The sequence below is a fragment of the Rhinolophus ferrumequinum genome, chromosome 10 (genome assembly GCF_004115265.2).
Source record: "Rhinolophus ferrumequinum isolate MPI-CBG mRhiFer1 chromosome 10, mRhiFer1_v1.p, whole genome shotgun sequence".
Classification (NCBI taxonomy): Eukaryota; Metazoa; Chordata; class Mammalia; order Chiroptera; family Rhinolophidae; genus Rhinolophus; species Rhinolophus ferrumequinum.
This window is the reverse complement of record NC_046293.1, coordinates 7,836,670-7,862,368: the sequence shown is the minus strand read 5'-3', so window position 1 is coordinate 7,862,368 and position 25,699 is coordinate 7,836,670. Positions and strand designations below refer to the sequence as shown.

At 56.8% G+C, this 25,699-nt stretch overlaps 1 protein-coding gene across 1 annotated transcript in view; it reads left to right on the top strand.

Annotated features, from left to right (window-relative positions):
- Positions 1–20,784, top strand: part of CACNA1I (calcium voltage-gated channel subunit alpha1 I) — a 110,137-nt gene extending 89,353 nt beyond the window's left edge. The window contains exons 24-37 of the mRNA XM_033117537.1: positions 1,903–1,992; positions 3,207–3,399; positions 3,982–4,133; positions 5,892–6,001; positions 6,628–6,761; positions 7,759–7,829; positions 10,662–10,740; positions 11,377–11,498; positions 11,969–12,310; positions 12,581–12,727; positions 13,088–13,210; positions 13,787–13,952; positions 15,591–15,787; positions 16,464–20,784. Coding sequence (XP_032973428.1) covers positions 1,903–1,992; positions 3,207–3,399; positions 3,982–4,133; positions 5,892–6,001; positions 6,628–6,761; positions 7,759–7,829; positions 10,662–10,740; positions 11,377–11,498; positions 11,969–12,310; positions 12,581–12,727; positions 13,088–13,210; positions 13,787–13,952; positions 15,591–15,787; positions 16,464–17,069 — 2,532 coding nt within the window. The 3' untranslated portion in view covers positions 17,070–20,784. The remainder of the gene's footprint in view (positions 1–1,902; positions 1,993–3,206; positions 3,400–3,981; positions 4,134–5,891; positions 6,002–6,627; positions 6,762–7,758; positions 7,830–10,661; positions 10,741–11,376; positions 11,499–11,968; positions 12,311–12,580; positions 12,728–13,087; positions 13,211–13,786; positions 13,953–15,590; positions 15,788–16,463) is intronic.
- The last annotated feature ends 4,915 nt before the right edge of the window (positions 20,785–25,699 follow it).

Genomic DNA, 25,699 nt, shown 5'->3' with positions numbered 1-25,699 from the left:
GCCAGGCTTGGCCATCTGGGTGATCCCCTGATGAGAGCCCCCAGCTCGCTGCCTCCAGAGAGCCTCCCCCACCAAAAGCTCCTATTTCTCGAGGTCCCACCTAAGTGGCTAGGTACGACCAGAGGGGTGTGCCTTCACACAGGGAGGGAGCAGGGTCCAGGTCCACATGGCCAGGGCCTGTGCCCCGCCCCCCTGCTGGACCGTCCAGCTGCAGCTCTCAGTCCACATGACCAGGGATCCCATTCCCCATACTCCCTGGGAGACAAGAGGGGCAGGGAGCGGCTGGGGAAGGGGTCAGGACCTGGGCGTCCTATCCTCAGATTCTCCAGAAGGAGTGCCTTTTCAAGTCATTAACGGCTCAATCACTGGCAAAACAGATGTTTTAGAAAAGATGTCCCAGGAAGCTGAAGGAAAGCCAGTGGGGGCCTTTTATAAGCTTGCTCTGAACCCCTGACCCCGTCCCCGTCCCTGGCCTAGGCCCTGGCTCCTGGGGAGCACCCTTTCTGTTCTGAGCATGCTTGATGCCAGGCCGACACCCTGGGCCCCTAAGTAGGGAGTTCTCAGCATGAAAAGCCAAAGGGGGTTACAGAGTGGCCCAGAGCCTTGGATTCCTTGCGGGGCGCTTTCCGGCTGTGTACCCTCAGGCAAGTTCCAGTCCTTCTTGGTGCTTCAGTGTCCTCATCTGTAAATGGGGACAGTCATAGCAGGTCTGTGATTCCTAGTCTCAGGCTCTCTGCACTTCAAGCCTCTGTAATCCAAGGGCTCACGGGGACATTTGCCCCCTAGCATGTGAGAACTTCATTTACTTGCCTGGCATGGGTGTGTCCGTTGCCCTGACCTACTCCTGGGCCTGAGCCCTTTCGGGCAGCCCTCAGCCCCACGCCCAGCTGGAAGGGAAAAGAACGAGTCTGTGCCCTCAGTGGATGGGCAGCAGTAGCCAGTGCAGGGCAGGAGACATGTCCCAGAACCCCATTTCCGGGCCCAGGGCCCTGGGCTGCAATAAATGACAGCTGTGGCATGGTGGAAGCACGGGAGGTGTCCAGAGTAGGGCATGTGATTGCCAGGCAACCTTTGCTGGTCCAGGACCCTTTGTCAACCCACTAACTTCCTTCATGCTTGCGCTCTGCAGTGGCACTGGTTCAGCCCAGCACAGAAAACCTTTATTGAGCACCTACTGCGTGTGAGGCTCGGTGCCGGGTCCTCTAGGACCAGCCCGTAGCCCCGTTGAGGGGACGTGAGGACGCTTTGGCTGCCGTGTATGTGGGAGTCTTGGAGGGTTGTCTCCTGGGGATCACCTCTGTCTCAAAATCTCATATTAGTGATGGTAATTATTGCCATTTACAGACAAGGAAGCTGGGGCCCAGAGACATTGAGGAACTTGCACCAAGTCACACAGCCAATGAGTGGCAGAGCGTGGGCTGTGACCCAGGGCTCCTGATTTCTCTCATGAGCTCCTGTTTTCAGGTGCTAGAGGCAAGCGTGGAGGGATGGTGGCAGGGCCCCTCATGTTTATCAGGAACCTTCCAGTTTAAAGTCTCAGCTGACGAGCGCCCAGCAAACCTGGCAGGCAGCCACTTAAGTATTAGCTCCATTCTGCAGGTAAGGAGACAAGAGCTCATGAATTTTCTTGCCCAATTAATTTCAGGGCTGAGACTGGAGACCAGGACTCCTGGTCCAGTGCTCGTTCTCCTGCAGCAGTGCCTGCAGGGTATGTGGCAGGCACATAGTAGGTCCTCAGAAAAGGTTTATCCATTGAAAGCATAGCTCTTCCTTCACTGTGGGAAAGGCATCTTGTCTGTCTGACCCCCAGAAGCAGAGAAATGGAGAGCTGAGGAGGGGCAGATGCAGCCTGAGCTGCTCTGGCCTGTCCCCCCCATACCCTCCCTTCCCCGTGTCTTCCAGGCTCTGATGTCCCTCTTTGTCCTGGCCTCCAAGGATGGCTGGGTGAACATCATGTACAATGGACTGGATGCCGTTGCTGTGGACCAGCAGGTGGGTGTGGCTGGGGCCAGGTCAGCAGGGCAGTGGGGGAGAGACAGTTTCTGGGGCCCAGTGGTCTGAAGCTGGTGTCACCAAGACCCACAGCCCCAAGGTCTCCCACTGTCAGCCACAGCTCACCCCTCAGCATCCTGCCTTGAATCCTCCACCAGCAGAGACACTTCCTGTAGCAAAAGCCATTGTTCCATCTGCTTCCACAAAGGCCCCTGCGCTGCATGCTGAGAGCCCTCCAAGCTGGCTCCTGCCGGGAGGGGTGCAGAGCCTTGTGGGTGGAGAACCAACTGCAGGGGGAGGAGAGAGGGACAGCAGGTGCTGGCCTGAGGTGGGAGAGTGACGTGTTCAGGAAGTCATGAGTTGAGGGCTGGGAGTAGAAAGTGAGAGGAGAGTGGCAGAGGCGTGGAGGAAGCAAGCAGTTCTGGATGGTCCAGACCTCGTGTTACCATGGCAAGGGCTGGGGTTTGTCTGAGGGCAGTGGGAGTCGGGGAACGTGTTATCACAAGGGAGTGATGCCGTCAGGCTTGCTAGTGGGAACCTCCTGTGGGCTGCTGGGTGAGGAGGGCTTTGGGGTATGGAGAAGGGGTAGGGAGGAGGTTGGGCCTGACAGGAGGCCTGAGCGCTTACTCCCAGGATCCCCCTGAGAGCAGGGCTCCCTTCTGGTGCGAGGCAGGGAATGAGAACACTTGGAGGCATCTTCCTCCTCTCCTGTCACCACCCCAACCAACACACACACACACACACACACGCGCGCGCGTGCGCGTGTGCACGCACGAGTATGCTTTCCCTTTTGCTGGTTGCATTGTTTCTGAATAAGTGGATGGATGAATAAATAGAAATTTCTGAATAAATAGATGAATAAGTAGATGGATAGATGGCTGAGTGGATATGAGTATGGATGTATGGATGGGTGGGTGAACGGGTGAGTAGGTGAATGGATGGGTGGGTGAGAGGAAGGGAAGAAGACAGGTGGGTAGGTGCCCAGAGGCCTCAACGGGAGCAGGGAAGGGAGGGGTTCTCTTTGCTGAACACTTTCCTTGTGCCTTGCCGGGGTGGGCACTTCCTACCTGCTGCCTCCTTCAGACCTCATGGCCACCTAGGAGGCAGGCTCTCTCAGTGCCGCCATTGCACGGAGGCTCAGCGAGGTGGAGGACCCCCTGGTGGGCCCCGCGGTGCCTGGGCAGCTTGCCTCAGCCCCGTCTGGCTCCCTGCAGCCCGTGCCCAACCACAACCCCTGGATGCTGCTCTACTTCATCTCCTTCCTGCTCATCGTCAGCTTCTTCGTGCTCAACATGTTTGTGGGCGTCGTGGTAGAGAATTTCCATAAGTGCCGGCAGCACCAGGAGGCCGAGGAGGCTCGGAGACGTGAGGAGAAGCGGCTGCGGCGCCTGGAAAAGAAGCGCCGGAGTGAGTGGGTGACTTCGAAGGGCAGGGGCCACCCTGGCCCTAGGCCTCCTCTGCCCACTACCGCTGGCCCTGCAGGGCACAGGAGCTGAGGCCTGGACCTGATCCCAGCCTCTGGGCCTTTGGAACTGGAAGGGATGAAGGATATGGCCAATGTCTCTGGCCCTGCCCTTTCTCCCAGTGTCTGCCTGATCAGGTGACCTGAGAGCCCTATTGGTCACCTGGAGTGTGATGGTGAACCACTGCCAACCAGTGGTTCAGTCCAGGCAGAAGGCAAAGGCAGAGCCTGGATACCTGACCCTGAGCTGCGGGACCCTTTCCTCTCCCCAGGAGACCAGGAGCCCCTGCCATGGGCCCTTTTGGGGCGGACGGGGGGAATCAGTGTCCTGCCCTCCTTACACCCTTTCCCTCATCTTGCCTGGTTCCCTTGTGGTCCCCTGGCTGGGTGGAGAAGAGCTAATTGACTCCCACAGCCTGGAAGGACTGATGTTTCTGCCCGCTTTCTTCCTCCCTCCCCTCTGCCTCCCCCTCCACATGTTCTGTTCCCCCTCTGTGGTCTGTGCCACTCCCCATCCTCCCCTGCAGAGGCCCAGCGCCTACCCTACTACGCCACCTACTGCCCCACCCGGCTGCTCATCCACTCCATGTGCACCAGCCACTACCTGGACATCTTCATCACCTTCATCATCTGCCTCAATGTGGTCACCATGTCCCTGGAGCACTACAACCAGCCCACGGTGAGCCCTTGCCCCGCCCCTAGGTCCCATAGAGGGTGGGTGGCAGGACTCCACCCCAGGGACAGGATGGGGCAGCATCTGAGCAGTTTCCCATGCTGGGCCCTCCGCCCAGGAAGCTCATAGCTTGGTAGGACAGATGAATGAGAGGGACCGGTGGCTCATTCCTGGTGAGTGGGGAGGTGACATTTGGGCCCTGCCTTGGAGCTTGGATAACAGTGGCTGTGGTGTGTTCCGTATATGACTCTTTGCAAAGCACAGTACAGATATCAAGTCTCTTGTCCTCACAGCTTAAGGTTGGGGACGGGACTTTCTATAGATATATACATTTTTTAAATTGGGCACGGGTGCAGTGCTCCTGAAGTGCCCTTCCAATGCTGAGATTCAAAGAGCTTGTACGCATGCATATATATATATATATATATATATATATATATATATATATATTTTTTTTTTTTTTTTAATTGCGGAATATATTGGGGAACAGTATGTTTCTCCAGGGCCCATCAGCTCTAAGTTGTTGTCCTTCAATCTAGTTGTGGAGGGTGCAGCTCAGCTCCAAGTCCAGTCTTAGTTGCAGGGGGCGCAGCCCACCATCCCATGCGGGAATTGAACCAGTAACCTTGTTGTTGAGAGCTCGGGCTCTAAGCAACTGAGACATCCGGCCGCCCCTCTGGCAGCTCAGCGGCAGCTCATTGTCTTCAATCTAGTTGTGGAGGGCGCAGCTCACTGGTCCATGTGGGAATCGAACCGGCAACCCTGTTGTTCAGAGCTCGCTCTCTAACTAACTGCGCCATCTGGCTGCCCCTCTACACTTTCTGTAGATGAAGAAACTGAGGCTCAGAGAGATAAAATATGCTGCCCCCATTAGCCAGGAAGCAGTGCAGCCAGGACTGGAACTTTCATTTGCGTTCAAGGCCTGCCATGTGGCTCCCACTGCTTCCTGGGCATATGGAGCCTGGGGGAGGGGCACTCCAGGTGGCAGGACTGTTGGGGGCAAACACAGAGGTGAGAGAGGGTGATCAGTTCCCAGCTAATTGCAGGCAGTGTGCGTGCGGGGCATATGAAGGGAGTGTAGGGACAAGTGCATTCTAAAAGCTTCCACTTAATAGAGCTGGGGGGATGAAGAGGGGAGCAGAAGCTCCATGTGAGAAGTTAGTATCTTATTTTAAATGATAGCAGAAGAATGTTGTACGTGCAGGGAACAGGAAGGCAATCATTGGCAGAAAAGAACAGTAGTTGTAGAACTTCCAAATTAACATGAAGAAATGGAATAATAGCTCACATTTACCAAGTAGTTAAGCATATAGTTCAGTCTGGAGCAGGACTAGTAGTTCATTTAATTTTCACAGAAACTTTCTGAGGTAGGTACTATTATCTCCAATTTATGGATTGGAAAACTAAGTCCCAGAGAGGTGAAGTGACTTACCTAAAGTCATAGTGAACAAGGAGAAAGAGCTGAACCAGGATTCAAATCTAGGCAGTCTGGTTCTTAACCATGACACTTAACCCTAACCCCACACAGCTTCCAACGAGGAGCACCTGGAGCAATCGAGCAGAAATAAGGAAAAGGAAACAGCAATGTAAACTAAGTCGTGCACATTAAGTAAGATGGAAGGAATAAAAGGAGATACATAAATCATTGTACTAAATGTGAATGGACTACATTCTCCCCTTAAAAGGCAGAGACTTTCTGACTGGAGGAAATTGGGGGGCAGGTCATGGAGCCCGGATCATGCTTCTCTTTGCCTCCCCCCATAGTCCCTGGAGACAGCCCTCAAGTACTGCAACTACATGTTCACCACTGTTTTTGTGCTGGAGGCTGTGCTGAAGTTGGTGGCATTTGGTCTTAGGCGCTTCTTCAAGGACCGGTGAGTGGCTGGGCCAGGTTAGCAGAGTATTGGGTGGAGGGACGCAAGGGGCTCAGGATGGAGAAGCAGTCCTGACCCCTGGGGAAGCCTGGAGCAACCGGAGGAGGGGAACCAATAAGTATCTGGGCACAAATGGCCCCTGGGTGCTGCCTATAGCCCTGAACAGGAAGTAATTATGGTCTCACCTGATGGATGCAGGGCATTCTACCAAGTGTCTTCAGCATATCTTCAGTGGGTCCTCCATACCCCACAGTCAGAGCTGGGCACACTTCATGCTAGTCCTTCTTAGAGGAAACAAATGAGGCTCAGAGAGGTTGATGTGTAGCCCAAGTCCACACAGAAGGAGCAGTGGGCTCAAGATTCTGCCCTAGAAGTCAGAGCCCGTTCCTCCTCTCTTATTTATTAGCCTGGTCAGCCGCTTGCTTGAGGAATTGGAGGCTGTCCGGGGCAGAGAGGGAGCTGGACCCAGTGGGGTCTGAAGGGGTTAGTCGAGAGGGTGGCCACACATCCCCGCCAACCACAGCAGGAGGGTGGAGAGCTGGGAAGCTCCTCTCCGCCGACGCATGTCTAAACTAGAGTGGCCCCCACCCTGCTTCCCACTCCTACCCTCCTGTGCCCCCGGGCAGGTGGAACCAGCTAGACCTGGCCATTGTGCTGCTGTCCGTCATGGGCATCACGCTGGAGGAGATCGAGATTAACGCGGCCTTACCCATCAACCCCACCATCATCCGCATCATGCGAGTCCTGCGAATCGCCCGGGGTGAGGACCAAGGGGACAGAGTGGCGATGGGCAGGAGGAGGGGAGCGTGGGCATGATGGGGGAGGGGAGCGTGGGCATGATGGGGGAGGGGAGCGTGGGCATGATGGGGGAGGGGAGCGTGGGCATGATGGGGGAGGGGAGCGTGGGCATGATGGGGGAGGGGAGCGTGGGCATGATGGGGGAGGGGAGCGTGGGCATGATGGGCTTCCTGCCAAGACCCGAACAGGAGCCAAGAGGAACTCACACCTGACACACTCGCCCTGTGTGTACACACTCACGTGCCCTCGTCCACAGACCACTCTGCACAGCACACTGCACTCCTGCCTCCTTATCACACCACGACCCCTGCAGTCCAGCCTCAGGTTGGGATGAAAGGAGCCAGTGCAGCTGGGAAGACACGGCTCCTCACCAGCGTCGCTCCAGCACCAGCTGGGACATGCGGGTCTCAACACTTCTTAACATCCCCTTTCTTCTCCCAGAAGCTCCCTCTCAGCCCAAGGCTGTCCTCACACTTTTTTCAAAACCTCCTGCCTCAGTGCTCTCCCAGGTGCCTCTTACTCTTCCACCTGCACCTGCCTGTCACCTCTGGATTCTGGGGTGGGGGGCGGTGGATGTGGAGAAACTCAGCGGAACACTGGAACCCTCTTTAGCCAGAGGAAGAAACATGGGCACCCACTTGCCCGTCATTTTTGCCCCATCGTGGTGAATGATGCACTCACTTGCACACTTTTTATCCCTCTGTTCTCACTGGGCGTGCTCTCCTCTTGGACTTTTTTTACACCAATGTCCGCACCTCGTGCCTCACGTTTTTGTGCACACCCCCATTCTTCCAGTCACTGCACCCACATTCTTGTGGCATGGCACCACAGAGCCACCCCCTTTGCTTACACGCTCCTCCACTCTCACCTTCCTTCTACATTTACACATGTGCACACACGTGTACACTCATGTCCCCACTGACTTGGGCTGCATGGGCCGGGCTGGGTCTCACCCGCAGTGCTGAAGCTGTTGAAAATGGCGACGGGCATGCGAGCCCTGCTGGACACGGTGGTGCAAGCTCTGCCCCAGGTAAGAGCCGCTCCCTGCAGCAGCCCCTCCTACCTGTCATGGGGGTCACGCTGGGCCCTTCCTCCTGACCTGCCCAGAGCCAGGGCAGAAACTCATCTCCAGAGAGGCCGTTTGAGCTGGTGCTGTGAAAGATGGTACAGGTTTCCTCTTTCTTCCTGACATCACCAAGTGCTCACCATCCCTGTTCTGTACCAGGCCCCGGGCTGGCCCCTGGGGACCCATATTCTGCCCTCAGGAGTTGCCAGACTGGTGGAGAAGATCGATGCCTCAGGGCAATGTGGCAAGGGGCCTACACCATGCTTCGGAGGGAGGAGGGGCCCTGAGAATCAGGGAGGATGTCAGGGGACTTTGAGCTTGACCTTGTGGGTGGCTTGGCAGGAGATGTTGATGTGATTGGAGAGGTTCAGATATGACATTCTAGGAGAGGACAGAATGAGACCCTGACCTGGGTGGGGACCCTGGGAAGTTAGGAAAGCCACCCCCCACCCCCGTTCCATTGGTCAGTGGAAGGGAGATAGGGTCAGGGCCACAGAGGGTGCATCGTTCATCCTCCTGGGAATTCTGCAACCCCAGTCTCTCCCCTTCTTCCTCCCCTCAGGGTGGCCTCTGCTCTGAGGTGACCCTCATGCACATTCATTTATTCATTATGACTCATCTAGTCTTAAGGAACTTTAGGCATCTTAAAAAGCATGGATATAGCACACTAAAAATGAGGATAAAAGATTAATAACTCAGGGAAAGTGAAAATAAAGCTAATTCTCACAGGGGCCTGGGCCAAGGACGTTAGTAAATTCCATTCTCAAGTTTGGTGTAAGCTTCCCAGCAGCCCAGTTGCAAAGGGAAACTGACATGGCTCTCATTAGGTCTGGATCGAAAGCAGGGGCGAAGAGACATGTTTTTTCCCTAATACTAAATTCCTGCAGAGGAATTTGTCACATGGGACATGAGGGTGCGTGCGGGGCTTGGGAGGAGGGGTGCAGACAGGAAGCGAGTGGAGCCCAGATCCAGCCTCCCTGCCTGGGGTCCCCTGTGAGACCGTGGGCATGTGATTCAGCTTCTTGTGCCTTGGTTTCCTTGCCTGTGAAACGGGGGATGATAACAGTGCTTATCTCAAAGAGATGTTGTGATATTTAAAATAATAAAAGCTTATAAAGTCCTGAACGTGACCTGGGTCATAGGAAGTGCCATATAAGAGTCCGCTAAGGATGGGGATTGGGTGGTGAGTGTGTGTCCCCAGCTGCACTGGCTTCCTTTCCCCCTCCCCCATTCCCCTCGTTCTGACCCCTAGGCATCCTTGGGTGGCTTTCCAGGCCAACCCTGAGTTGGCACAGAGCACATGGAGATACCCAGGAGGTCCCAGACTAAAATAGGAGACACGTGATAGTGATTACAATTACGTCAGCACTTTAAGAGAGGGAGTGACAAATACCATGTGGCACGGCGGGGTGCTTACCCCTCAAAACTCATTAGCTGATGCTGAACACTTCCTCGGTTCTGTGTAAAGTGGTATGAAAATGAAACTTTAGTCCCTTCCCTCTAAACTAGGCTCCATGCAGAAGGAGGAGGCATCAGGGAAGGCTTCTCAGGGGAGGTGACAGATGACCTGGGCTTGATGGACGGGGAGGAGGCATTTACCAGGCAGAGAAAACAGAATACGCAAATGGGGTCTGTTTTCCATGTGGCTGGAGTAGGGTTGGAAAATGGGGGGTGGGGGTGCAGGTGTGTGTGGTCCGCAGGGCTACCTCACACCTTTGATGCCAGGAGAGCAGGCTTGGGCTTTGTCCTACAGGCAGTGGGCACCCTGGGAGGTTCTGAACAAGGGGCGGGGGTGCCTCAACATTTTAGAAGGTTACTCTGGCGACTCAGAGCAAAACGCATTGCAGGGAGAGGCTGGAGGCAGGGAGGTGGGTAAGGGGCTGCTGTAGCTGTGCAGGCTCTGGCAGATGCTGAGGGCGGAGGGAGGATGGGTAGGAAAGGTGAGGTGGATGCTGGTTAAGAGACGCTGCTGACCCGGGCCTGCAGAGGGCAGAAAGCCGAGCAGAAGGCCCAGGCCACGCCTGACTCCCCTCACACCTTGCCTCCTAGGTGCTCGATAAGTGCTTGATTCATTAATGAACAAGCATCATTTAATTAGTCAGACACAATCTGTGTGATTGTAGAACAGCTCGGAAGGAAACCCTCCTCTGGAGCAGGGAAACGTTAGGAAGCTGTGATTAACGGGGTTTGCTTTTCAGCAATTAACGCGAACTGATTCCATTTGTGCAGGTCTTCTGAGGGGTCTAGCAGATATTTCATTTCTAGGGCAAGAATGTGTTTAAGTCTTGTGCTATCCGTTACACGAGTTAACGGCGGTCTCCAGCATATATAGATAGATTTGAAATAGTTTTGGAATCTGGGACATTTTCCTCCCACAGGAGCTCTGTTGGATGAGGGTGGCTGATTTTGCAGGAGGCTTCTGGGGCCCACAGTCCTGCACGATTCCTGTGTTCACTCCTTTCCATGGCCAGGCTTTGTGCTGGCCTGAGGAAGCAGATCTGACTTCATCTAGCCATGTCCCTGTGCTCAAGGAATTCCTAGACCAGCAGAGACAGTGGCAGGGATATACCACTTACATACACTCAGACTGTCAGACTGCATCCTAGTTTGCCTGAAGGAATCTAGGCAGGCTTCATGGAAGAGGTGGCATTATTGCTGAGACTTTCTTCCCTGCCTCTCTGCATTCATCCATTGGATGGCCCTAACCACACACAAGTGATTGTATGCATGGACCCTGCCGGTCCCCCATGCCTACCCTCCTCAGGCTCGGCCAAGCCCCACCTGCTATCCCCACAGGTGGGCAACCTGGGCCTCCTCTTTATGCTGCTCTTCTTCATCTACGCCGCCCTGGGAGTGGAGCTCTTCGGGAAACTGGGTGAGTGACCCCCTAAGCAGGCTTGGGGTAGGGTGGTGGAATGGGTCTAGAAGAGGGTCTTGGGTGGCGGGAGGCCTGAGACCCCCCGAGAATGCCACATCAGGGTCTGTCTTTGTATTGGAAAAATGCTCCCACAGCAGGCCCTGGGGGATGGATGGGCGGCCCTCAGCCACCCCTCCCCTCTTCTGTGTGAGAGGGAGCTTTTGCAACATGCTAGCTTGGGTCCACCAGCACACCCCAGGCCTATGCTGTGGGTCCCGACTTGGAGCCCCCCAGCTGTCAGACCTCCATGGACGCCTCCTCTGGCCCCATAAGCCAGTGTCCATCCTGGGCCAGCACCACCCCTGCAAGCAGAGCCGCCAGAGCACAGGCCGAGGACAATACAGGGTCGGCTCCAGAAAGCAGGGCTTCCTTGAGGGCCCTCTGGAACTGCTACTTGGGTGGGAGGAGGAGCCGGGCTCCCTGAGTCTGAGCCCCAGCTTGTGTGCCACCTCCCCGAGCTTCAGTTCCTCCATCTGTGGGCTGGGCACAGTCCACACGCACCTCCCAGGGCTGTAGCGGGGATTCTGAGAGGAGGCCATGCGGGTTGTGCAGGGGGCCGTGCAGCTGGACAGCCGGCCCCCTCTGTCCCCTCAGTCTGCAATGACGAGAACCCGTGCGAGGGCATGAGCCGGCATGCCACCTTCGAGAACTTTGGCATGGCCTTCCTCACGCTCTTCCAGGTCTCCACTGGCGACAACTGGAACGGGATCATGAAGGTACTTGTGGGTGGGCTGGGGAGGGAGGACTCAGTCTGGGTTCTGAGAGTGAGGATACTGGTGAGGGCTCCCCAGCCCTCTGCCTGCCCAGTGCCCTACTGCACACAGGAGGTGGGGCAGGGCCCAGAGAAGAAGAGGGCCCTGCCTGGGACCAGGGAGCACAGCGAGGTACAGAGAGGCTGGAACGGGTTCTCTGCCCATCCCTAAATGCTGGAGTGCTCAGATCAGTGCTTAGGTGCTAGCGGACACAGCTACACCCTGGGCCGGAGGGGACTTGGGGCTGTAGCCCAGGGCAGGGGCTGCATCACTGCTCCTGGTGCCAAGCATCTGCTGCCCTGCCATCACCCAGCAGAGGCCCCCTGGCTCCTGCCCACGTCCAGCCTGGGCTGGACGGGGAGGAGCTCACAGAAAACAGAGGTGAGGTCTGTGCCTTGAGCCCTGGGTCCTCAGCGCCCTCCTCCCCGGCGCAGGACACGCTGCGGGACTGCACCCACGATGAGCGCAGCTGCCTGAGCAGCCTGCAGTTCGTGTCGCCGCTGTACTTCGTCAGCTTCGTGCTCACGGCCCAGTTTGTGCTCATCAATGTGGTGGTGGCCGTGCTCATGAAGCACCTGGACGACAGCAACAAGGAGGCCCAGGAGGATGCCGAGATGGACGCCGAACTCGAGCTGGAGATGGCCCAGGGCCTGGGGCCCAGCCCACGGCCTCCCACTGGCTCCTCGGGGGCACCTGGCCGAGGGCCAGGAGGGCCCGGCGGAGGCGGGGGCGACATGGAAGGCCGCCTGTGCCCACGCTGCTACTCTCCAGCCCAGGTGGGCAGGGGCCTGGGGGTTGGGGGCACCAGGTCGCCGAGGGTAGGACCTTGGGGCTACCAGGGCAGCTGCCCAGGGTCACCTCGGACAGAGACCTCTGCCTCTGGGGCCCCACCCTGCTCAGCGCTGTGAAAGGGTGACCCTGTGACGAAGGGGTCCAGCCCAGGTCATGGGTGCAGAGAACCACCGGGAGGGCAGCTGTGCTCCACCCGCCCCATAGACCCGACCTGGCGGTAATCCCGCCTGTCCCCACCCGTCCCGTCCGCCTAGGAGAACCTGTGGCTGGACAGCGTCTCTTTAATCATCAAGGACTCCTTGGAGGGGGAGCTGACCATCATTGACAACCTGTCTGGTTCCATCTTTCACCACTACTCCTCGCCGGCTGGCTGTGGGAAGTGTCACCATGACAAGCAAGAGGTAAGGCTGGCACCTTGATGTGGGCCAGACTGAGGGAGGAGCCCAGCTCTGGCAGAGACCCAGCCCCCCAATTTGGTCCACACTGGCCAGCCTTCAGGGACACTTGGTCTGTGGGCAAGTGGATCAGCTTTGGATTTCATGGCCCACGGGAACTGGCCTGCCGTTGGCCCAGTTCAGGCCTGGCATTTTGCTGACTGTGACACCACTGTGCCCCTCCACCCCCAGCCTAGACTGGACGCCTTGCCCAGAGGGGGCATACCATCCATGCTCAGCAGATCTCTGGACCTCTCTAACCCACTCTGTGACTTTCTGGAGGACCCAGCCCCATGGCTGACTTGAGGCCGCCACCTCTCCCTCCAGGTGCAGCTGGCTGAGACAGAGGCCTTCTCCTTGAACTCAGACAGGTCCTCGTCCATCTTACTGGGTGATGACCTGAGTCTTGAGGACCCTACAGCCTGCCCGCTCGGGCCCAAAGACAGCAAGGTAAGTGGCCCTGGTTGCCTCCTGGGCCAGCGGGTCTGTCCTTGCAGCTTGGCCTCCACCTGCACAGCCAGAACACTGCTTCCTCCTAGTGCAGCGTGTAAGGGGCATCTGTTGTGGGCCAGCCCTTGTCTTTTGTTGGTCAGATGAGGGCAGTGGGGCTCAGAGAGGTCGAGTAATTTACCTGAAGTCACAGAGCAGCAAGCCCAGCCAGGGCTCCAGTCACGGTATCCAGTGGCCTAAGCTGTTTCTTGTTGCTTTGGATATATATTTTTCTTTTATCCATGTAAGAAGACCCTCAGCTTCCCGCAAGGATCTTACAGTCAAGAGGGGAGTGAGCAGGAAACTTTGACCTGCCTGGGACATCAGAGAGGCTTCCTGGAGGTGGTGCCCTTTCACCTAGGGTTTGGAAGGTGACGATTGCTGACCAGATGGACAAGGCGAGGAGAAAGCCATCCCAGGCAGCGAGAGTGGCCTGAGCAAAGGGCTGTGGTATAGGGGCACGAAAGCAGCTGTGGCGGGCTCCGCCTCCTTCCCCCTCTCCACTGTCCTAACCTGTCTACCTTCCTTTACCTACAGGGTGAGCCAGACCCACCTGAGCCCGTGCGTCTGGGGGACATGGGTGAATGCTTCTTCCCCTTGTCAAACACGGCCGTATCCTCGGGTCCAGAGAACTTCCTGTGTGAAATGGAAGCAATATCATTTAACCCTGTCCGGTCCTGGCTGAAACATGAGAGCAGTCAAGGTGAGGGGTAGGCACCCCGCCCGCTCCCCATAGCCCTCCCCGATCTTGGGTGTCTCTTTCAGAGGGAGCTGGTTGAGTTTTTTCCTTAGTATTTTTTCCTAGACTATTATATCGAGTCTGGAGAAAACCAGATGAGTAACTGATAACAAAAGATAGGAATCTCAGGCCTGATATAACAATTATAAAACTCAAAAGCCAAAAAAAAAAAAAGAAAGAAAAAAAGAAAAGATCGAGAGAGATGAGTAATGATTATACCAGAAACCTGGGCTAAGGAAGGCTTCATTCCGAGCTTCCCGGGAACTGTGGTGAAAAGGGAAACAAGTTGGCACACACAGCTCTTATCACCAGGCAGAAAGAAAGCTGCCAAATTATTAAGGTGGTTTTCTAGAGCTGAATGTGATAGATGTGAATCCCCACAGATCTTCATACAAGGTGATGTTGAACAACAGAAGGCCTATTGACCTCAATAGCCCTTTTGTAAAATGTCGTGACCTTTATCCTTTGGCCCTACCCTTGATATCCCACGTTTGTGCTTTGGGCTTGTGGCTGGGCTATGGCATGAGGACAGAGGACTGAGCTGGCCTGTTTATCACTAGGGCTAACCTCCAGTCCTCTTGGAGGGTGACAGGAGTCTGGTTTCACAGTACTGTCTGGGACAGAGAGATGAGCTCAGCAGAAGAGGGACCCCCAAAATGCTGAGCCTACCCCCAAGTACTCTTCTGGGAGGCCTGGCATTGAGTACCTTCCAGGAGCTAGTGTGCAGTGACATTTGCAAGGACACTCCCTAAATCCAGTGGTCTCTGGACTGGAGGTGGTGGCTGAGGTGCTAAGACCCCAGAATTCCTGAACCAAAAGTCAAGGTGCAAGGCCCGAGAGGCAGCCTGAGAGAATGAAATCTCATCCCCTTGTGTTAACCATTCATTTGCATTTTCCTTAAAAAATAAGATGACATAGAATAGGAGTCCTTGCACCTGGGGACATTCCACCTTGGGTACATGTTCCCCAATTCCTTCATCCCCTCCTTACCCTGGAAGGCACCGAGGGGACCGTGGACAGAGGCTGCTGGCTGCCTCCCCCGACTGTCTGGCCCGCATTTCCCTCTGACCCAGCCCTTGCCCCTCTCCACCCCCGTGGAGCAGACCAGGTAGATCCTGCAGCATTCTGTCTGCTCTGCCATGTGGAGCAGTACCCACCCTGCCTGATGTCCTACAGGGGCACCCAGGCCTGGTTGGGCGCCGTGGGGTGTCAGGCCTGGGGGTGGCACTCAGTGAGCATGTGTTGTACTTCTGGCGCTGGCCTGGGAGCTACACAGCGGCCTCTGGTTCTTACACTGTTCTCTCACCCCACAAGGGAGGCATCTGGTCTCGGTTTCACAGAGGAAGGAACCCCAGGTCCTTGAGCCCAGGTCTGCTTGGCTCCAAAAGCTGTGCCTTTGTCTAGCGTCTGTCCTCCCAGGAATCCTACAGGCTGACTACGCCTCCCTTGCTTTCACAGTGGGGACTCCGAGGCTCACAGAGAGAGATTTGCCCACGTTGCATCATAGTCAGTCTGTTAGGTAGCCCCTCCCTGCCAGCCCACCCTCCAGGGGCCTGCCAGCCCGAGCTTGCTCCCCAGCTCCCTCTTCTCTCTCCCCAGCAGCACCCCCAAATCCCTTCTCCCCGGAGGCCTCCAGCCCACTCCTGCCCATGCCGACAGAGTTCTTCCACCCCGCTGTGTCTGCCAGCCAGAAAGGGCAGGGGAAGGGTGCTGGTACTGGGACCCTCCCCAAGATCGCCCTGCAGGGCTCCTGGGCATCTCTGCGGTCCCCGAGTGTCAACTGCACCCTCCTCCGGCAGGTATGGCACCTCTCTGGCTGAGAGCTCACCTGCTGAGTGGGGCCTTGGACTTCCAGGTGGAAGTGGAGGGGCAGCTCTGGGGAACTTGAAGTTTTGGCCTACAGGGCCACCTGACTTGGATTGGCCAGGGCTACCACCTGGGCACACCGAGTGCTCTGCTGGTGGAGGCAGGGATGGGCCCTGGGCTCTTCCAGGCATTTGTTCATTCAGTAGCTGTGTGCCAGGCGGTGTGCTAGTCTCGGAGGCTGCAGCAGCTACAGAATGCAGATGCAGAAGTCCTGCCTCAGGGGCTTCCAGTTTGTTTAGGGTGTGTGTTGCAGGCGTGCAAGAGAAGACATGAAAAGCCCAAATAAATGCATAAAAAGTACAGTGTATTTGACAGTGATACACACTGGGGAGAATGTTGCACAGGGAAAGGGGCTGTGGGGGAGCAGGGGCCCTGGCAGTTCAGGCAGAGGGGTTGGAAAGGCCCTGAGGGGAAGCCCGTGGGTGTCTGGGGAGCAGGTGGGTGGTGGTGTGGTGGAGGGGAGAAGCCCAGGGATGCTGAATGTGATGTGAAGGGAGTGCCTGGGAGGGCTGCATGTGCCTGCCTGCGTGTCCCTAGGATGGGCAAGCTGTGGGAGGAGCAGGGTCCAGGGACACCGAGCGGCTCCCATCTCCTGTTGTCTCCCCAAAGGCCACTGGGAGTGACACCTCGTTGGAGGCCAGCCGCAGCAGCTCGGCAGGCAGCCTGCAGACCACGCTGGAGGACAGCCTGACCCTGAGCGACAGTCCCCGGCGTGCCCTGGGGCCGCCTGCTCCCGCCCCCAGCCCCCGGTCCAACTTGTCTCCCTCCGCCCGCCGCCGCCTCAGCCTGCGAGGCCGGGGCCTGTTCAGCCGGCGGGGGCTGCGGGTGCACCAGCGCAGCCACAGCAGTGGGGGCTCCACCAGCCCGGGCTGCACCCACCACGACTCCATGGACCCCTCGGATGAGGAGGGCGTGGGCCGGGGTGGCGCGGGCGGCGGCGGCGGGGGCAGCGAGCACTCGGAGACCCTCAGCAGCCTCTCGCTCACCTCCCTCTTCTGCCCGCCGCCCGCGCCGCCTGGGCTCCCGCCCGCCCGGAGATTCAGCAGCACCAGCAGCCTGGCCACCGGCCCTGGCCGCCCCCGCCCCGCTGCCCGGCCCCATGGCCTGGCCCGAAGCCCCTCCTGGGCCGCGGACCGCAGCAAGGACCCGACGGGCCCCTCCGAGGCCCCGGGGGAGCTGCAGCCCGGAGACGCTGCGAGCAAGAGGAAGAGATGAGGGCCGCAGGGGCCCAGCGCCGCCGCCCGCCCCGTCTCACCTTCTTTACCTCAGGAGCCAGGGGCAGACAGCAATACTTGGTCCACAACCTGGGCACCGCGCGGGGCCAGCCAGCGCCAGGCCGCCGGGAGTGCGGGTGGCGTCGGATCTGGGGCGGCTGAGAGCAGGCCGAGGCCCAGATGTGGCCCCGCCGTGGTTCTCCCCATGCAGATAAACAAGTGTGTATATATATACATATATATATATATGCATATATATAGAGAGAGACAGACATATATATATATATATTTATTTTTTTTACTGAGAGCTTATGGCTTCCAGAAAGTGCTGAAGGTGGGGAGTGCCGGCCCTGGGCCCAGACAGGGCTTTTGCCTGATGCTTAGGACCCAGGCCAGACCCACCCTGGGGGCAGATGGTCCTGCTGGGGCATTGGCACCTGTGCTTTTCGGTACCTTCCCTGGGTTGGGAGTAGCTTGGAGAGGGCTTTCAGACCTCTGAGGGTCCTGTGGCCAGGAAGACAGGCCCAGAAAAAGAGGTGTAATTCAGGGTGCATTTTTTTTTCCTTTAAAGAAATGCTGCTAAGATCCCACCCCGTCTCCCCCCATGTATTGGGGTGTCTGTCTTGTTGTTCCTGACTGTCTAGTTCTGTGAACAGTCTTTTGTAGACGCCCAAAGTCCACAAACTTTTAGTCAACCAGTTAGATGTATTTCTTTAGAAAAATCAGGGTGATAGTTGTATTTTCTTAGGGTGCGGACTGGGGTGGAGGTCAGCTCCCAGGCTGGCCAGGGGGCTCTGCCCCAGGCGAGACCCCTGCCCCACTAGGCACTTCCTGGGGTGGGGTCTTCTGTGGCCTTGTCCACAGGAAGCTGAGGGCAGGAATGGAGGCAGCAGAAGAGAGAACAAAGTGAAGGGGGTTGAGCAGGTCCTGAGATGCTTGCAAGGTCAAGGGTACCGGCCTGGTCAGTGCTGGCCGTGGCCTTGTACCCTGTAGGCCATTCGGGGAGGTTGTGCTCCCCTCCACCCCCTGAGCACCTCTGGTCCCCTGAGATGGAGTTCAGGGTAAAGCAGATCCAACAGGATTCTGAGCAAGGGTGGGGCACCTGCCTGGGCCCTGGGACCAGCCCCCACCCCCCAGCTCCTTCACACCCATCACCTGGGGACCCACATCCTCCCACATTCCCCCCAGCTGCCTGTCTCATTCCCCCACCTCATTCCCAAAGCTGCAGATCAGGTAGCAGTCACTGTAGCATTGCTTCCCAAATGGGCTTACAGACGGGTATTTTGTATTTGAATAGTTATATATTTATTTCAGTATTTATTAGGGAAAAAAAAACAGTACACTGAACTCATGATTTCACAGACATATTGCTTAGATCAAGGCTAAGGTTTTGAACGCGTGTGGCTAAGTCAGTTTAAAGAAGATGAGGACCGTGGTGGCAGAGTCATGGGGTGGGAAATGCTGCAAGTTTGGAACACACTGCACTTCAGCAATAACCAGGCCCTTTGCCTTTGAGATCTCAAATGGTTCGGCTGGGCCCCGCTGAGGCGGCCTTGTCCTTGTTCCCAAACCCTGACCTTGAAGAACTTGGCTTCAAACCAGGATGTCAAATGGTATGTGGGGTGGGGGTGGGGCTGCTTGGACAGGCTCTGGGTCTCTCCCAGGCTATCACAGGGACCCTTGGGGCCTGGGTACTGTAGCAAAAGAAGGAGGTAATGAGTGACATAAGCTTAGTGGCCGGCAAAGCCTTTCCTTTAAGAGCCGGTGGTGGGAATGGGGAAGGGTAGTCAGACCCACTGTACACATGAGGAAAATGCGGCCGGAGAGGCAAAGTGTGGCCAGCCCAGCATCCCTCAGGGCTCTGGCAGCAAAGAGGCTGGAGCACTGCAGGGGCCAACACCTGAGTGCCTGGAATGTGAACATGTGGCCAGTGTTTGAAGGGGGTGGGTCAGGAGGCAGAGCCTGGCCTCAGGCCTCTGTTGGTCCTTTGGAGTTGGGCCGGCGTGGCAGTTAGACCTGGATTTACCCCTGGAGCTTTCTTCCCCTGACCTTGAAGTGTGGATGGGGGCCTCGGTGAGGGTACTGAGGCCCTGCCCGAGCACTTGTCTTCCTCCCAGGACAGTGGCCTCCAGGGTCAGGGGTCAGCTGGGCCCTCCCCCTTGGGAAGCCGGTGGACCTGGGGTCTTGTCACCACCTGCCCTGAGTGGCTCCACACCTGGTGGGGGAGACGGCACAAGTCTCCAGCTGCTGCTCCCGAGTGCCTGGGGCCAGCCTCCCTTGCTGTGCTGATTGTTTCCTTATGGGGTGCTTGTCTGGGGAAGGAGAGGGTACAGGTAGGCCATCTGGCTCTGCTCACCTTTCCTGCCAGCACTGTGGTGGCCCTGGGTGGTCACAGTTAGAGGGCAGCAGCATACACATTAGTTAGCATGTTCCTGGAGGAACACGTGTGCTGGAGCCTGGAAGAGAAGCAGTGGGCCTGGGAAGACCACATGAGGACTTCACTGGGTCAACTTGGCTTGGGTTCAAGGGCGCAGCACATGACATTGGTCAGCAGCTTCCATTTTCTGGGCAGGAGTCATCCTGTCTCATCTGCACAACGCCCGTTGGGGTGTGCACGGCTGCTCCATGCTCAGACCAGGGAAGTGACTTCCCTGGTGTCACCAGGTTTGAAGTGGCTGGGCAGGGGACACATCCCGGGTGTGTCTGACACCTTCACGTGGAACCTTCTGGCCCCCAAACCAGCAGACCCGTGGGGAAGCCCATCTAGGCAAAGGGGCTGGCCTGAGCAAAGGTGTGAGGGCACGACAGAGCAGGGCATGTCTAGAGGTGGGACTAGCTGAGCCGGAAGAAGAGAAGCTTTGCTTGGGGAGTCTTGGGAGATGGGTCTGGTTCCTGGAGAGCCGCAAATGCTGTCCCAAGGCACTTGGCCTTGTTCCTGAGAGCTACGGGGAGTGAGGGACGCAGAGGCTGTGATTGGTTGGCCAGGACAAGCTGAAATGGATAAGGGTTAGGTGAATGGCCCTCTGCCCTTCCTGATCCTATGGCCTGTCCATCACAAAAGCACAAACTTAACCTAACCCACACGGGCCTGGCCCTAGGGATAATGGGGACGCTGGTGTGGGACATCCCAAGCCATCTGTTTGCAGGGCTCTGCAGAGTGGTGGCTGGCAGGCACCTCAGCGTGTGACAGATGGACCCAAGACCAGCTGGGCTGTGACCTACCCCAGCCAAAGCCTCTTCCTGTCCCCTGCCTGGCCTCCTGCACTTGGCAGCCCCACAAAAGACGAAGTGTGCATAGTATCAGCCTGTCTGCCTGTCTCTCCCCCGCCCCGATGCCCCCCTGGAGCCTTCTGTTTCCAGGGCCACCTCTGGCCCCCTTTTCTGCGCTGTGTAAGGGCTCGGGGTCTTAAAAGTCTCTGTTTAGCCCAGATACACATACTCTTTTTGTCGTTGTGTAATAATCAGTGTTCCTGGTGGAGCCGGGCTGAGCTAGGTCCTGGGAGGGAGGCAGGGGCCACCTCCTCCTGGAAGCCCTCGGCCTGGCCCTGCTGCTGTGACTACCACACTCCCAGCTGCTGTACAGTTTCTATGGTGTGAATGAACCTCCGTCCTAGTCGCTGATGGCGCTGGTCCCTGCTGGCCCAGATGGCCCAGGCATAGAGAAACCAAGCGGCAGCCACCACCAGTGTTGTTTTGAATAAAACCCCAAAAGCCTATTTCAGAATTTCTCTGTGTGTCTTGCTGTTCTTTCCCCATTGTGATGGGTGTTGAGCTGGGGGATTTCCCAGGGGAGAGGTGGTGATGTGTTCTCCATCATGCTCAGGCTGGGGGCTTGAGGTGTCTGGCACCTAGAGAAATGCCCCATGGGAGGGTCCTCTCGTGGCCGGATATGGATTAGGGTTTGGCAGGGCCTGGCTCTCACACTCTAGTTGTGTCACTAAAATGCTGGAATAATAGCCTATTCATCTTTGGCGCTGTTTCCTAAATTCATATTATGTGTATTATCAGGACTCTCTTGGCTGCAAAGGACAAAAACCCAATTCACATGATCTTAAGAATAACAGAAAGAAAGAGCCAGGGAGAGAAAAGGAAGGGAGGGAGGAGAAAAAGAAACAAGAAGGAAATAAGTTAGAGGCTCAAGTAGCTAAGGAGTCCAGGGGTGGGGTTGGCTTCAGGCACAGTTGGATCGAGGGCTCCAGATATCACTTAGGACGCAGTCTCTCTTCACCTCTTGGCTTTGCTTCCTTCTACATTTGCTCCCCTCCTCTCCTAGTGGCCACCAGCAGCCCAGACTTCAGGCCTGTCCACTGCTCCCTAGATGAACAAGAGCTCCTCTCCCTGACAGCCCAGCAAAGTCCCCGGACTCTGCCATGCTCTGATCGGCCTGGCCTGAACTCGGGTCCAGGGATAGAGGTGTCCCCATCTGCACCATGGCCTGAGAGCAGGAAAGGGAGAAACTGCCAAGGAAAACTGCTTGGAAGTGTGCTTGCTGGAAGGAGGGAATAACGCTGGGCACACAGCAAAACCTGGGGTGTCTGGCCTCGGGCTACACTCCCTGTGGTTTGTTCCTGGGAAGGGCAGCTCTCTTCCTCCCTTCAGGATGAGGCCAGAGACTGTCACCTGGACTTTGACAGGCTGCTGGTGGCTAGAGGTCCAGCCCAGCTCCCACGTCTCACCTGGGCCTCCCGTCCCCCTCATGTGTCCTTTTTTCCCTCTTCAGGGGCATGGCTGGGGGCAGGGACATAGGGACATCAGGTGTGACCTCTAGTGTCACACCTCCCTCTGAGGCCACACCCACCCTGGAGAATGGGGTGAACTGAGGCCACCCTGCAGGAAGGCCTGACCCCCCTTCCCCGAGTGACCCTGTCCCTTCATTATCCTTTGTTCTCTTACTCCTGTGTCCCCCACATTTGCCTCGTGATCCCTTTCTGGTAGCCGCTGCAGCTCTTGGAGATAATAGAGAAATCACCGTAGCCATCGAGGCCTCTTGGCCTGGCATGGATATGACACTCTGAGCTGACTGCGGGACTGCTCAGAGCACCTGGTTTTCCCTGCTGTGTGTGTCTCATGGGAGACCCCTAAAAGGCCATTCTACCTGGGCATCTGCCTCACTGGACAGCAGTGGGGGTCAGGGAGAGAGGCTGTCGTGCAGGGTCTCTGGTCCCACTCCCCACACAAGAACGCAGGACACGGTGAGGCCAAAAAGGAACACCCACGGAGCCATGGAAAGGGGAGTCATACCACTATAGTCTCGCTGGCGGCTGGTGGAGACACAGGGAGCAAACATCCACCAGTACCCCAACAAGGGGTCTTCCTGCACCCCAGTCTCGTTGGCAGCCAGATGAGACACAGGAAGTAGAATCCACACAATCCATAATCTGCTGACCGCTTCTCTGCCTGCCAACCTACCAACCAACCAACGAACCAATGCAGCCATGGCTGTTATCAGAGGCTAATGGCTAACTGGTTACAGCTGATGGCCAACTAGCCGCAGCTGATGGCCATCTACTACCCAAGCCAGCACCTTTCCACGTGAGGCCGAGAGCCTGGAAACTGCAATCTGGGACTCTGTGCCCACAGAGGCCAAACCTGGGGAGGTGTCCGTGCAGTATGTGCACATGTGGGTGCACGTGCACGTGTGGGCAGGCACCGCCCTGTGCTACGGCACCTTGGTCTGTGAGAGCAGGCCTGTCCCCTGCTCCTGGGCTGCCTGCCTCCATCCACAGAAGGATCTCGCCCATTTTCGGCCAAGGAAGCTGAGGCAGGGCAGGCCCTCCACAGAACAGGCAGGGGCCTGAGTCCGAGCGCGGCCCAGGGCCAGCCGGCTCTCCATCCTGAGCCTCATTCCTCACATAGGAGGCCTGGGCTAGCCACCCAGCTGTGGATCTCACAGCCGAGAGATGTCCCAACCAGCCCTGGCTCCCTGGGGAGACCCCTGGCTCTAGCCCTTCCTTTCCCAGCACCTTGAGACAGAGGTGCTGGACTCCTTCACCTGGCACCTCAGACTCCACTTGTCCAAAACCCGAGGTGGTCTTCTCCCCACACCACCCCTTCCCGGAAACCTGGCCTTGGTCTCGGCTCCTCTTTCTGCCTCCTCTAACACCATCGCCAAGCCCACCCTTCGGCCTCCTGCCAGTCTCCCAGTGTCCCAGGAGCAGCCTTTCCTCTCCTCCCTACCTGCTGCCTACCCAGGACTCATCAGCCTGGAGGACCCTGCCTTGTCAGACCCCAGTGTCAAGGCCAGCTCCTCCAATCCACAGCCCGCAGCAGCTAGTGCCATGTTCCCACTAGGCCCATCAGACTCCTCACTTTCCCATGGCTCTAGGCCTCCCTGAGATAAAGTCCTGATCCCTCTGTTGGTGCTCTCCCTCCCCACCATTTCTGCCTCCTTTCCCACAGGCCTCCTTCCAGGCTTTGCTCTGCTCTTTCTGCCTCCATGCTGTCACTGCCTCCTTATTCTTGCAGGAAACCTGGGGCCAGGCTCTTCCTTCCTGCAATGCCCTTCCTCAGGCCTTGTCAACCTCTTACTCTGGGGGCCCCCTGGCTCTATCTCCAGCCCAGTCCCCTGTTGCCTGTCACTTCATCCTGCTGCCTGCTGGAGGGAGGGCCCAGGTCTAGGGCAGGAGAGGCAGGTGTGCAGGGCCTGGCTTGGCTCAGAGGCCAGAGGCCTCAGGCGCACCTGGCTTCAGTCCCTCGGCCAATAATTGTGAGGGTGATTACACGACTAATAGCAGCTACTGGGTCCTGAGCTGACCAGGTGCTGAGGCCACAGAGAAGAATCTGCGAGTCCCTGCCTTGAGCTCCTTGCACACCAGTGGGGAGACAGACGAGTGTGCACGGATTCCACTCACTGTGCTCAGGCCTGGCTGCAGGTGTGACCAGTGCTGGGGGGACACATGCCTCGAGATGGCGGCCCCTGGATTGTGTCTTTGCACCTGTTTCAGTCTCTCTGTCCCAACACTGTTTAACACTTCCTTGGCCCGAAGGCCTGAGACTGCCCCCCGGGTCCTGTAGGATGCGGCCCACTCTAGCCTCACCTGTTCCCTTTTTCCCTTTCCCCTGGGTAGCTTACTTATTCCTTCCGGTCTCAGCTCAAATATCATTTCCTCCAGGAAGCCTTCCCGGCTGCCCCATGATATTATCTGTTTCCTGACCAAGTCCCAGCTCAAGGGCAGCAACCATGGTCCATCCTCTTGCCCCAAAGCCTGGTGCCCGGCTGAGCCTCAGTAAAGGTTAGCTATGTGCCTGTGTTGTGGAAGCCAAAGGCATTTTCAAGACCAACTACACTCTTCCTTCATTTCTCTACTTGAGGAAACTAAGGCCTAGGGAAGAGGCATGGCGTGCTCGGGGTCCCACAGGGAGGGGGTGCTGGGGGTCACTGGTACCCACAGGAGCCCCTCCAAGACTAGGGAGTGAGCACCCAGCTCTCTGGCAAGGCCACCAGGCCCCTGGGGAGCAGAGCCCTGCTTTGTTTTCTTCTCCTTACCCAGTTAATAATGGGATTAAAAGCAAGTTGTTGCCAAGGAGAATGACTGACTTTAAAAAAAAAGTAACAACCTAGGAACATTTCAAGAGAATGAAAACTTCAGCCATCAGCACTTTTTATTTGAACCTGAATTCATGAATTTTAACCACATAAACACTGGCATGTTAGGTATTAATATATGTACGGTTATGCAAAACCACTATTGTGGCTGTAATGAAAATTAGATTCTGACTCCTCTAGGAGAGAGAAATCCTCCTGTTTCCAGTGCTGTGACCTCAGATTGCCGTTGCCATGGTAACAGGGCTGCCGTGGGAATCTATGGACAAGAGCCTGATCCTGTGGGGAGGGGAGCCCTGCAGGGCCTGGTTGAGCTCAGCTCTGTCCCTGAGCCTCAAAGAAGAAGGGACAAGTCACCAGTGGGAGGAGGTGGGGGGTGGGCAAAACCGGCAAGTGCACAGCACCCCCGGGTCACCCCCATCCTCGGGTGCCCCTTCTTAACTGCACATCCAGGGAGGCTTCCCTTTCATCTTTCAATAAATATTTGTTGAGCACCTACTATGTGCTAGGCCTGTGCTAGGTGCTAACGATACAGCAGTGAGAGGTCCCTGAGCTCCTGAGCCTGTATCTTAGAGCGGGAGACATGATAAATAGCAAACAGACACATCGGAGCCTGTGAGCGCCAGCAACGCAGTGGAGCAGGTGATGTGACAGAGTGACTGGGGGCAGAGGAGGGAAGAGGTCCTTCCACCAGTGTAATTAGGGGAGGCCCCGCTGGGGAGAGGGGTCCTTTGAGCTGGAGCCTGAAGGATGAGAAGGAAATAGCTATGCAAAGACATCAGCGACTCCTCAGAGTAGAGCTGCCAGATAAAATAGGACACACAGTTAAATTTGAGCTTCAGATAAACCACGAATACATTTTTTTCAGTGTAAGTATGACTTATGCAATATTTGGGACATACTTACACTAAAACATTATCCGCGGTTTACCTGAAATTCAAATTTTTATTTGCTAAATCTGGCAAGCCTATCAGGGGTGGTGACTTGCCCAGGCCATCAACTGCAGAGGTAGGCGCAGACTCGGCCCCTTCGCCCGGCCACCCTGTCCTGGTCCTTCCGGAAGTCTGCTCATGGTCTCCCTGCCGGTC